Here is a 12,888-nt window from a genome sequence, read left to right as displayed (position 1 = left end):
GTCATTTCATTTGCAGCGCGCCCTCATTTGAATTTCCAGGCTGTTTTTTTTTTTTGTTTCGTTTTTTTTCCCCCCCCTCTCCCACACGAGGCTACGGGAATAGTTTTCCATCCCAGGTTCGGTATTTAGTGTGATGTGTTGGTGTGGACCGGGGGTCGTGCAGCAGCAACGCGTCGCACTTCACACTCGGGGTGGCCCAAGATATTTGTCCCTTTCTTTTAGACGGTGATGAAGTTTGTTTATTTCTCCGCGTTCGATAGTCACTGATGTGAAGCCTCGACAGCCGAGCTCAAACCTTACTCCGTCCCTAAAATGCCCCCTTGTCTAAAGAGGTGTCCGGTCTGATCGGCTTGGTTCATTGTAGGTAAATGAGCACGACTACTGTTATATATCAGCGTTCTGAATCGATGAAAGAACTCCTAAAAGTCAGTTTTCCTCTCTTTTTTTTAAAATCATATTCAGGCCTCCCTAAAAATCACAATTCAACCTGTAAAATAGCCCTTTGGGTCCCTGGGAGCGTCAGTCAATGGTTTCAACCGAAATAGCTGAGACAGAAACGTTTTGCGCATTGTCTTTCCACAGTGCACTTCCGCACTTCGACACAGAAACGGCCAGCGGCGAATTGTCCATTGCCGCACCTAACGTGCGCTCGCCGGCCGGCAAACCGTTGCAGGTGGGAGTTTACAGAACCGCGCAAACCCTCGGACAACTGCCCGCTGACCTCACAAGCCGAGCGCGTAGTTCCTGTAGCACCGATTTATTTAAAACAAAACAAAACAAAATATATAGATCTATATTATTCTTTTTTTTTTTTTACAGACAACATATCTTAAGCCTTGCCTTAAAACCTACGAAAAGGAACAGTCAGTACGGAGCGTCTCGTGTAAATATGTAAATAAAACATTTCCTACCATTTGGGGTTTTTTTTGTTTTTTTTTTGTTGTTTGTTTTTGTGGGGTTTTTTTTGGAGCAGAACAGGGAAATTGTTCACTATAAGTACAACGGTTTGCAATAGCTCATCTCTCTTGGAGCCATCTCGGGATGCTTGTGTTTGAAGTACCGCTTGTGTCTCTTTATACTGATTTAATTGACATGCGTATTTGGACGTCACACTCGTTGCCGAGTGCATGCCACGCGGTCCCGTGTACAGGGAGGTAGCAGACTCCGTAGCAGACCACACTATAATCAGCGTCCGGTGTTAGAATGACTGTAAATGTCGTGGCGGCGAATTAATCAATGGGACAGAAATAGAGGCGGTAGCAAAGCTTGCAGCGTGACGGCGTGATAAACTGATGATCTAGTGACTCTGCTGTTGCCAGTGTTTTCCCGCTGCGGGCGCCGTTATGTCCACTGGTGTTTATTTTTTATTTTATTTTATTTTTTACCTCCTTGTGTTTGGACAGACGCTGCCAGTCTACGTCTTGGATTATTAGAAACAAAACGCCGCAGTGTAAAGTCTTTTATCCCTCTCCGGCGCCTCCGATTTGACCCAGTTAGGAAGATTCTCTCCCGGGTGGAAGCTCGTTGCGTGGCCGTTGGACTGGGGGGGGGGGGGGGGGGCGCGGCGATCCCCGTGCCGCTGCTGACGTCCGTGTCCTTGCCCCAGAAAGGGAGTCGCCCCGGGCGCTCGGTTTGGCCGCGGTGCTGCGGTCGCCCCGCGCCTCCCCGCCGCCCGCCCCACGGCGTTCGGTCAGATCTGGGAACGCCGCGAAAAACACGGGTGGAGGCCTCCCGCGCTCCCGTAACGTAGTAATCATTCTGCGTGCCGGCGTTTAATTAGACGGGGCTCCTCCTGACTGACATATTGTGTCCCGACCTGCGGCTCTTCCCCCCGCGAGCGCCGTAATTACGAGTTCCAGAAGAAGAAGAAAAAAAAGAATCGCGCCAGGCCTCAAATCATGGACCCTAATGAAATGTTGAGAGGCGGGGGGGGGCAGGGAGCGGGTTATTTTTACCCCGCGATTTTATCCCGCCGATTTTATCCCGCCGCGAGGAAGGACGGCACCGAGGGCGGGAAGGGAGCCGCCACTCCGGCATCCTCTCGATTCGTTTTTCGAAAAACGTTGGGGTCGAATTTGACTTCGAGAGGAGGGGGAGGAGGAGAGCCGTTACAATAAATAAGCACAATCCACGTCCCCTTTTCTTAATGCACAAGCATGGCCTCTGACGCTCTCCCCGGGCTCCGGTGTGAATCCAGTCGGCGGCGTAACGGAGCGGGTTGTAGCATTAACGTGTGTGTGTTTTTCATGTATATACATGTCTTATATTGTACCTCAGAAAGGAATTGTTGTTGTTGTTATGGACTTCCAGCATTTCGTTTGAAATAAAGAGTATCACTGTTTGATCCGGAGTCTCCAAACGTGAGTTCACATGTTGCACGGTCTGTGTCTTTGCTGTTCCTGCCCCGACTCCAGCTTCCACCCCACCCCCGCGCACGCTGCGGTTCCCGCCCGAGCGAAAGGGTCGAGCTGGTCCCGCCGCGCCGGGGTTCACGCTCCGTCCAGACCTCTTCCCGTCGTCTGGACTCGGCCTGGCCGTCGGCCCGGAGTCTCGACAATTGAGGTTTCGGCCTCCACCGAAACCCCGGCTTCCCTGTCTTATTCGCCTTGCAAGCTCCGCGCCCCATCTGAATCAAATGGAGCGCCGATAACGCCGAGATCCCAACCACATCTGACTCCGCCGTTGATTACCACGGAGGCTGAAGCGCGGCTGGTAATAGAAATGACTGAGAATGAAATGTATCATTTGGATTGGCACCTGTTTAATTCTAGGTCAGGAAGCCATCGTGACCCCATTTTGGATTTGGCCTCAGTCTCACCTTTTCAGACGGGCAGACTGTTTAGTCTCAAATTCAACATTTCCTCGACATGGGCTCAGACTCATGCAGGGCCTGGATTCAGAGGCCGCCCTCGGCTTCCGTGAGAGCTGCAGGCGGCGTGATGCCACTCGGCAGCTGCAGATACCTCCATACATTCGCCTGCAGTTAAATTGCTCTCGGCAAAACAAAATAGTCAACCAAACCGGTATCGGTCCGACAGTGGAATTTATTTGTGCACACGTCTCGTCGGGCAGAAACTAAAGAGTTGTGTTGCGTAATCGTCCCCCTTGTTTGCTCTTTGCTGTTGGGATGAAATTAAACATGTCGGGATGTGGTGATCTGAGCGCCCCCGGGGATTAGGAAAGTGCTATCCCGTCGTTCGATTGATCCTAGCTCGTATCTGTTTTAAGCTTTGTGATTCCTCAACAAGTTTTTATTTGTTTAGGAACCGCACACACACTCACACACACACACAGGAAGGGAAAGCTCCCAGGTGTTTTTTAGACGTCTCAGCACGCTGTGTCCTGAATCCAAAGGTTTTTCTGAAACTGAACTTGTCTTTCATACTTTTACTCATTCAGCCTGGGCAGAGTAAAAGTGTGTGTGCGTGTGCGTGCATGCGTGTTCAACCCAAACACAGATAGAAATAAAAGTCTAAATATGTAAAGATTAACATTAGCATTATGAAACAATACTATACGGTCGACATGTGCTATAAACCAGGGGTTTGAAAACCTTGTTGCCGTGTGTACACCTTTTATCTGCGTTATTCACTCTCATGTGGTTTAATATTTCACCAAAAATCACAATCTACCAAATCATTCCAACACCATTGGTGAGGTAAAGTATATACTACTCACAAAAAGTTAGGGATATTTGGCTTTCGGGTGAAATTTCAGCATGAACCTAAAATGCACTATAACCTTTACAGGTGAACTTAATTTGACCTTCTCTAAACTTTTGAATGCACATGTCCAACTGTTCAATGTTTCAGTACTTTTTGCACAACTTGCTGTTCTCTAACAAGGAGCTGAACGGCAAAGTTCACAACAGGTGTTTGATCGATGAATCGACCAATACATTTCCTGGTTCAATTAGAATTGGTATTTAAACAGTCCTCTTCATCATGCTGTTCACATTTTGACATCATGAGACCAAGACGACACCTAACAATTGATCAACAGTACCTCGCCTTGCGAGGCTTCAAACAGGATGTTCTCAGAGGGAAGTGGCCACTGGGCTTAGAGTGTCACAGAGCGTCATCAGCAGATTGCAACAGAGATACCGAGAGACTGGAAGAGTCACACAAAGGCATAGAAGTGCACGTCCTTTGGCCACATCCCACACTGATGACCGCTTCATTGTGAACAGGGCCCTGCGGAACCGGATGATGAATGCCACTCAACTCCAGGCACATTTAAGGGAGGTGAGAGGCACCCAAGTGTCATGTCAGACCTTTCAAAACCGCTTACATCAGCGTGGTCTGCGTGCTAGACGACCTGCAAGGGTACCTGACCACACCACCAGGCACAGGCATCATCGTCTTGCATGGGCCAGGGGGCATTTACGCTGGAGGAGGGAACAGTGGCCTCAGTGCTGTTCTCTGATGAAAGTCGACACTGAGCAGAAATGATGCCGCCAACGATGTCGGAGACGTAAAGGAAAGCGCTACGCATCAGCCACTGTTGTCACCAGACATTTGGTGGTGGTGGTGTTACAGTGTGGGCAGGTGTGTCTAGTCAATACAGAACTGCCCTACACTTTGTGAATGGTACAGTGACAAGCCCATACTACCTGAATAACATCATTAATCCAGTCATTGTGCCCCTGCATGAACAACACAGGCCTAATTTCATCTTTATGGAAGACTGCTCCAGCCCATCGAGGTTGCATCATTAGGGAACGGCTGCTGGAGACTGGGGCACCTCAAATGGAGTGGCCTGCACTTTCTCCAGACCTGAATCCCATAGAAAACCTATGGGATCAGCTGAGTCGCCGTGCGCAGGCGCGCCCACGCCTCGCCGCCGGCGGGCGGCACCGCTTACACTCGCGCTGCGGAAGCACAGGACGGCGCACGTCTACGGCGGCTCTTCTCCCCAGAAACAGCCACGAAACGTGAGTATTTCTTCGTTTTAAGCTTGAATAACTCCACCCCAAAGAACAAAGCTTTTAAAGAGAGAGTCGAGCCACCACCCCCCTCCGAAGCGGCGAGGCTGTGGGGGAACTTTTTGGACTAAGAGCCCGTGAAGGAGAAACACTTGCGTGATTGTTTGCGACGGCGTCCCGGTTCGACCCGAACGGGTTCGGTTCCCAACATCACAACCCCGGCGTCTGGTCAGAGACCCAGCCTCCCGGGGCCGGACTCTCTACCTCCTCTGCCCGTTGAACGGGGAGAGTCTTGCTATGTTATGTCCGTAGATGTTTCACTTTCGGGGTTCGCGAGCTGGGGCGACGACCGGTTCGATTCGAAGCGATCGCTGCACGCAGATCGAATCACGCCGACGTAGTATCCCCGCGGTGGAAGAACCCGCTCAGACCTTCTCCTGAATCAAAGGTTCAAATACCCTGACACACAATTGATGAGGTCGAAGTACCACATTGACGTTTCTATGTAAGTGGCGCGTGTCAGTATCTGCTATGAAATGTGCTTAAAATAATAAACATAAAAGTACTTGTCATATCCAGTGACAGATGTGTGGTATAGGTTTTAACAGTAACCGGCATTGTGACAGGGTCCCGAATCGGGGATCGACCACCACTAGTGTGTGGGGAAGGCGGGATTGAGGCGCGTGTCTTTTCATCCGCCCCGGTGCCCGGTGCCCGGTGCCCGGTGCCCGGTGCCCGGTGCCCGGTGCCCGGTGCCCGGTGTTTGTTTGTGCACACAGTGCAATAGCGTGACAACGTAGTAACAGGTTGAGACGTTGAGCGTTAATCTGCGTACCTTTGTGCTGTTCCACACTTTAACAATCTAAAATTCACAATTTGATAGATCCACTGCTTAATTTTTATGATTTTTTTTTTCTTTTTCTTTGGCTTGCTTATATATAACTATAAATCCAGATTATGATAAGTAAAGTAACATTATTGTTCGAAATGTAGTACAGTACAAAGTATAGATATCTGCCTTGAAATGTAGTAAAAGTTCAAAGTCTGTAGCTAGTACATGAACAAATGTACTTCAGTACAATTTTCCACCACTGCTTATATGTGAGCGGTGATGTGGTTTTAAGGGCTTAAGTACCACCACCCCGGTGTGGGCCGGTCCCATGCCGGGTAAAGGCCTCGCAGATGTTTATATGGATCACGTGAATGGATATTGGGGCATATGGGTGTCGTTGCTTTGCTGCTGTGAACTTATAGAGTTCCATTTTTTTTGGCACAGTGCCTTTTATTTGGTGCACAAAGGGGCTGTGGTTGGTGGGTCTTGGGCTGGTCCCCTATCTCATGGCGATCCCCTTCCAAACCCACCTTTTATGCAGTAAACAGACATTGGATTCTACCAAATGTTAGTGTTTGCCCAACACATTTGGTAGCTGGAACACGCAATACCAAACCTCAGGCAGGAAAATTTGGCAAAGAAGGAAAGAACTGTTTTATGAAGTAATGAAATTTGGAAAGTTGTTTCTCCTTTTTTTCAGGACTTCTGATTTCGACTTTTTTTTTTTTTTTTTTTTGCATGCACATTATGTCCTAAACTTGATGACAGCCTAGGGCCTTGCTGTCCTCCAAATTGAGAAGTTCACAACAACCTGTTTGACAGTATAATGACTGTCAGCGATTTCTCTTATACTTTCGGTTGGCGGCATACAGATTTAAAAAAAAAAAAAAAAAAAAAAAAAAAATATATATATATATATATATATATATATATATATATATATATATATATATATATATATATATATATATATATATAGTATCTAAGATTTAGCCGCACTTCTTGTTTCTCTGTTATACTCACACGCATGGGAGGTCCAGTCTAAGTCTCTCTCTTAGCCTACTCATTAAATGCTCTTGCTGTAAACTCAACTATTATTAGACCAGCTGTCCTCAGCGTTTATCTCGACACATCTGGCAGTTTGTTTTGATGAAATGGTTTCAAATATCATCGGCGTATTGTTGTTTTCGGGTAAACATTCACATTCATTCAGTGACTATCGATGCACAAATGAGCTTAAGCAGGCCTAAATCCACATGCGCCTGCTGCTCACAATCTAGATATGAAGACATGCAATCTCCTTTAAAGATTATCTACTTTGCGGGGATATGTGCTATATAGTTTAGGCCTTTTAGTTTAGGGTTCTGAAAACATGATATTGTTTTGTTGTTTATATGGTCCAATTAATGCAAAGGCTTGTTGTTTAGTAACATGGTAACTAAGGAGCAGGAACGTAAGCCCTATGCTAAAGATTGTGGAGTGTGCATACAGCTTAAAAGCAGAGGCGCCTTGTTAAACAAATAACTCATGGCTGTGCTTCTCAATGTATTTTTTTGTCAAGCTTTGTGTATTGTTTACACAGCTATTCACCTATGGTTAATATATAGGACATAATTATGAGAAGATGTTGGACGGCGCTGGGCACAAGTCATATGTTAACTACTGCAAAGCGGGGTCCACCTGAGGTTATCAGTAATTGAACTGCAGTCAGTGTGTCCGTCTTTAGTTGCAACTCTATTTACGTTGTGAACTGATGGATGAATATATAAAATCATATTTTATTATACAAAATATTTTATAGTATGAAATATAACTATCTGTGTTTGTGAACAATGTTGAAATTATTTCTTAAAATGTATGTGATGCAGTGCTAACTAAAAATAAGTAAATAAGAGGTGTATTATTAAAAATCATTTGGAATTTAATTTCACATTGTCCACAGAGCACATGTTATGGTGAGATGGTAATTGTTAATTATTTCCATACCTTTCAATTAATTTCTCAGTGGATTTATTTTTCTTTCCAAATAATAATAATTTGAAAATCATTTTCAAGTCTCATGTAAGCGTCTCTAAGTGATCTGCTGGCCTTCCGTCCCTAAATTTCAGTTGGGTTTGGATATGATGCAAAGAGAATAGCTTGACATCTGATACATTGGGAGTTGTCCTGGTAGGTTATTTTCAGACTCTTCAAATAACCACAATCACTGGTTCTGTTTTCTCAGAGCTTGCAGTAAAGCAGGAAAAAAAAAAAAAAAAAAAAAAAAAAGTATTTTGGCTCCCCGGAACACAGGCTGAATCTTGCTTTCAAGAGCATTTCGGTTCCAGGCAGCATGTATTTGGATTTTATCTGGATTTTGGTGTTACTTTACAGGAACAACTCTCAGCATTGGGTCTGTTGTTGCCTATGCTGCTTGCCCTGATTCACAACGATACAGACGCCGTTGTGCATTCTTACCGTGTTCATCATTAAATGAGATGAGTTTAACAGGTGAACTGATCATAGCAAAGCAATGTCACCAACATCTGTTGCTCTTATTGACATCTGTTGGCATAGTTAAGCCTGGGGCAAAGAACTGCTAGCCACTGTTAACTTGTTAGACGATGTGATTCACGATATTGTTCTGTTATGTGGTTTTATGACATCAGGCAGACCTACAGAAGTGAAGCTTGCTCTGGGTTTTGTACATATATTCTCCTTTTATAGGCTTTAAATACTTAATAAAAGAGTCTGTTAAACATTATATTTATTGTTATTTGCCTGGCAGGCTCAGTAAAATCAGTTGCTACCTTGTGTGACTCTTATTTAGTTGTTTTTCTCTTCTTTTCGATCATCTGATTGTGTGAAGAAGAAGCCACACTGTCTCTAGATCACCACACCGCCGTATTGCCCTCAGGTAGTCCGCTTTCCAATTTCACTCCTCAAGGTGGTTGCGCTTGTTAAGTGGGGCAGATACGTTGTAAGCTTTGTTCTTTGTGTATCTAATGCGGTATTCTGAACACGCTGTGGTTAGCATGGTTATTTAAGACCGGGGCAGTGCTGTATAATAAACGGACTAACTGAATCATTCTGATGTTGATGGTGCCTTGAACAGTTGCACTGTTTAAAGCGTAAACACTGTATACAGCCAAAGTGTTTGGCTGTTTACAACATGTTCCGTACCTCGATTTGTCCATTTACTGCCACCCACTTTACCAGTAGCTTCTGCAATCACTGTGTGGAAAACTAAGACTTTCCTTTTTTGACCACTCTCCATTGACTTTCATTGCTTTCACAATTAGACTTCTCATGCAAGTATAAATGTAATATGACTCGTCGTGCAATGTAGGCTATCCATTGTCAATGAACAGACCGTTCTCACTCACTTCACTAATTAAGTACTTCATAGCTTATCAACACATCTTAACGCGTCCCGCATGTTTTTTTTAATTTTATCTGCTTCATAATTCAGTCAGAAATATGATCGAAACTCAGCGGAAGTCACGGAAAAATGGGGGGAAAAAGACAATCTTTGTTCTCCACACAGCGACCACAGTAGCTTCTGTTATAGTGAGTGTCAGCATGTGGACTTACTGTACAGTATATCGAGGTAAGAAACACATGCAGTTTCACAAAATGTCCACATTGCTTTAGTCACTATTGTGACTGTGAGGTTTGGATACCTACAGGCATGGTTGTTTTTCTCTCACTGTTGTTGGGCTTGTTCTTCCTCCGCCTGAGTCAATATTTTATCGTATTAATAATCTTTATTTGTAAAGCACCTTTCATGCATGACATGTAACTCAAAGTGCTTTACAATAGAATAATTTAAAGTTTGAAATACATTAAAAACAGGGTACGAGTAAGCATAAAATGAAAAATCTAACAAGCAAAATGCATTTAATAAAAAGGGTGAATTTGAAGGATCACGATTGTTCCGCCACAAATTGTTTTCCTTATTTCAATGAAATCTTGGGATTTTACAGCCATGACTCATAACAACAACGAGCTTGTTAAATACAGCGATCGAGAAGAACACCTTTTTCTTTCGTCGTCCTACCTCAGAGGAGAGAAGAGGAACCACACACACGTTACACTAGTCACACGCACTAGTCTTCTTCCATGCGTTAGCAGCCTGGCCCTTCAATTGTCCCTAACGATTCTGGAAAAAAAACAAAACAGTATTTCCCAAGATCATACTCAGTGATCTTCTAACATGGGTCGTGATGCCAACGCAAGCATCACTATAGTCGTCACTTCTACTTGACACAAAGTTTTTAAGACTAACACCTTCTTCCGTGGGATAGCGCCCATGGAAAATCCATCTGTTTTCTCGAACTGAGCGGCAACACATTGCTAGTAGACATTCTCTGTGTACCTCACTAATATCTTTCAGTTGTGCGTGATATATCAAACCACCGGCCTCGATCGGGAATCACATGCTTTTACTTTGTGGTTTTCGGTTTATGCAATATTTGGCTTTTTGAGCCAAGAGGTTGCCCAAGATGTCTCCATTGGGAAAATAGAGCGTGGCAGAGAATTTGTTGTCATGGAAACACATGCGAACAAATTGGAGGAATTCCCCCCATAGACACCCCCCCCCCCCCCCCCCCCAGTAGACGCAGCAACCGCGTTGCATTGTCATGTGATGTCACAGACAACTCGACGGCGTTAAAACGCAAGAAACTGCTGCCAAGTTTACAACAAAGAAGCAGAGGGCACATACTGTACATACACATACTTGTACGTACACACACAGGGCCACCGCACTTTTCCAATTTCATCAGGAATTGTCTACTTTGCCCACTAACTAACTCTTTATGTCACTCTCTTCCAGAACGGTAACCATGGGAAAGGGATGCATTTCAGCCACCAAGTACTTTCTCTTCCTCTTCAACCTCCTGTTCTTCGTAAGTGAACCTTTCTGTTTCAGTGAAAATTCCTTTACTACCTGATAATATTTTACATGCTCATACGCTCGGGCTGGACAATAAGAGGATCTGGATAATTTTCACGATAAAGTCTTCCACGATAACTTTGATACATTCCTGAGGTTTATTATTTAAGTCTGTTTACCTCTACTGTACCTCGAAAGACATGACACAAACAGCAGATTGTACAGCAGAGAAACAACCATCTACACCAACAGTCAATCGTCTGACCAGTGTTGGGGCCCAGGTGCGCAGTGGCTTCCTCCACTCTCACCCCGACCGTGGCGCTCTCTGGCCGGGCCGGGCGCAGCACTCGGCCTCCTCCCAACCCGAGCCCGGCGCGGTCCCCATCCCCGCAAAAGGAGAGCGATTAAAGAATCCGCCATTTTCAGTGAGATCTGGTCTGACATGGTTGGAGAGCGTCCCTCGGTCCACTCCAAACGACCCACATACGTATAATCAGAGCGGAGATTCGGTAACTTTTCGGACTGTTCTCAGACGACAATGATGATTATATTATATATTTAAATGTATATAATATATATTTATTTATTTTTTGTCTCTTTTTTTGTTTCCATATTATTTTTATTAAATTGATTCAGTGTTTAATGTAAAGCCATGAGAATGGACTCAATAAATAATAATAATATAACAATACTCAATAAATTGAGTATTATTATAACTAGTACATGCCTGTTTGAAATTGGCAGTTTACCAAAATGTAAGGACAGCTTGCAATAAAAAATGAGCACCAAAATATAGGCATATTAGAACTTCAGGAGAATCAGTAGTAACATCGCCTTCATGTGGACTGCCGGGCGCTCTGCTCGCCGTGAAGGGGAGGATTCATCTTGCGTGCGTGTGTGACATTGAAGGCTGCTCAGTCGCTCGCCCGACACTCGGCTCGCATCTCCTGCGCTTCCTCTTGTGCATGCTGGCCTTCACATATTGGATGATGATTTCACAAACTGCCCTGCTAAGTGGAATTGGATGATGTCACAAAGCACCCCAGCTGCACAGAGCGGCTTGCTGTTTGCTTGTTTATTCAAAGTTTATTAAAATTACACGTGTCGTGTGTCCAAATTGCACCCTAACCCTGGATTTCCAGCAATACACCCGCCAAGTGCAAAGCAGATCGGATCAACGCTTGTCAAGATAATCGAAGGACATACATACATAAATACATACATAGATTCCTAGAATTATAGACAGATTAAATATATATTGTGATAATTATTAAAATCGATCAATATAAAAAGAACATATTGTGATAACGTGTGATAATAATATGCGCATTTCATCTTGTATACTATTATTCAAGTAAGAACGTTGTGCAATGCAGGGTTTCAGGCAATAAGGATGGCAGGATTGAACAGGCAGGATTGAACAGGCAGGATTGAACAGGCCAGTTGATTGGATCGATCCAATCGCGACGCGACACGGTTTTTCAGTGGGTGGAGCCACCCTCCTCAGGCCTATGGCGTTTGAACATGGATTGCGGGTTTGTATTTACTCCGTAACGTATCAGTCCACCAAAATCTGTTTCCGAACAAATTTGAGGCGAGAAATAAGCAATCCAGTTGCTGAATCTTCACTCATATGAGATCTACAAGGGCTAATGTAATAGTAAAGTAAAAAAAACTTTATTTCCACTTTGGTTGACGTTCTCCAAGTTTGTAGTACACGGACGGGGACTCTCGCACGCGGGGATTTTTTTGTTTCATGTTAAACGTCGGAAAATAGAAACAAATAAAATAAGTACATCTACAATAAAAACACAGAATTGTTTTTATTGGTTTGTTTGATCTCTTGAAATTGTCATCCGCTGTGCATAGCGGATGACCATTTAAAGAGATCCGTGACCAGCTGACATCAGCTCATGCAGAGAGTAGAAAAAAAACCTTTGAAAACCAAGCATTCAGAGCGGGCGGAAGCCTGACCTTCTGCTCACATATTACTTTGTCATGAGTTTACCTCATAATTTTACATTTTTGCTACGGCAACATCTCACATTGCAACGTTATTTATGACAGATAATAAGGAAAAGCATAAAAACTTCCCTTAAAAAAAAAAAAAAAAAAAAAAAAAAGTTTTTGATTAAAATCTCATAACTACGACTACAACCTTCAAGCAAACATTCTGTGGGCAGAAATAAATGACAATCTACTGTATTTTTTTAAGGCAATTTCCATCTATCCTGTTGAACATAAACAAAGTCAAGT

General features: G+C 44.2%; 1 protein-coding gene across 3 annotated transcripts in view; it reads left to right on the top strand.

Annotated features, from left to right (window-relative positions):
• Positions 1-12,888, top strand: part of LOC307231285 (CD82 antigen-like) — a 60,995-nt gene that overhangs the window by 29,410 nt on the left and 18,697 nt on the right. Inside the window, exons 1-3 of one of the 3 annotated variants that reach the window (XM_080001923.1) lie at positions 4,882-4,933; positions 8,608-8,652; positions 10,573-10,645. In XM_080001923.1, the coding sequence (XP_079858049.1) occupies positions 10,583-10,645 (63 nt within the window). In that variant the 5' untranslated portion in view covers positions 4,882-4,933; positions 8,608-8,652; positions 10,573-10,582. Of the gene's footprint in view, positions 1-4,811; positions 4,934-8,607; positions 8,653-10,572; positions 10,646-12,888 lie in introns of those variants that run through there. The other 2 variants (XM_080001922.1, XM_080001921.1) reach the window with 2 other exon arrangements.

The sequence above is a fragment of the Zeus faber genome (genome assembly GCF_960531495.2).
Source record: "Zeus faber genome assembly, chromosome: 6".
In the NCBI taxonomy this organism is placed as follows: domain Eukaryota; kingdom Metazoa; phylum Chordata; class Actinopteri; order Zeiformes; family Zeidae; genus Zeus; species Zeus faber.
This window is presented reverse-complemented; position numbering and strand designations above follow the sequence as displayed.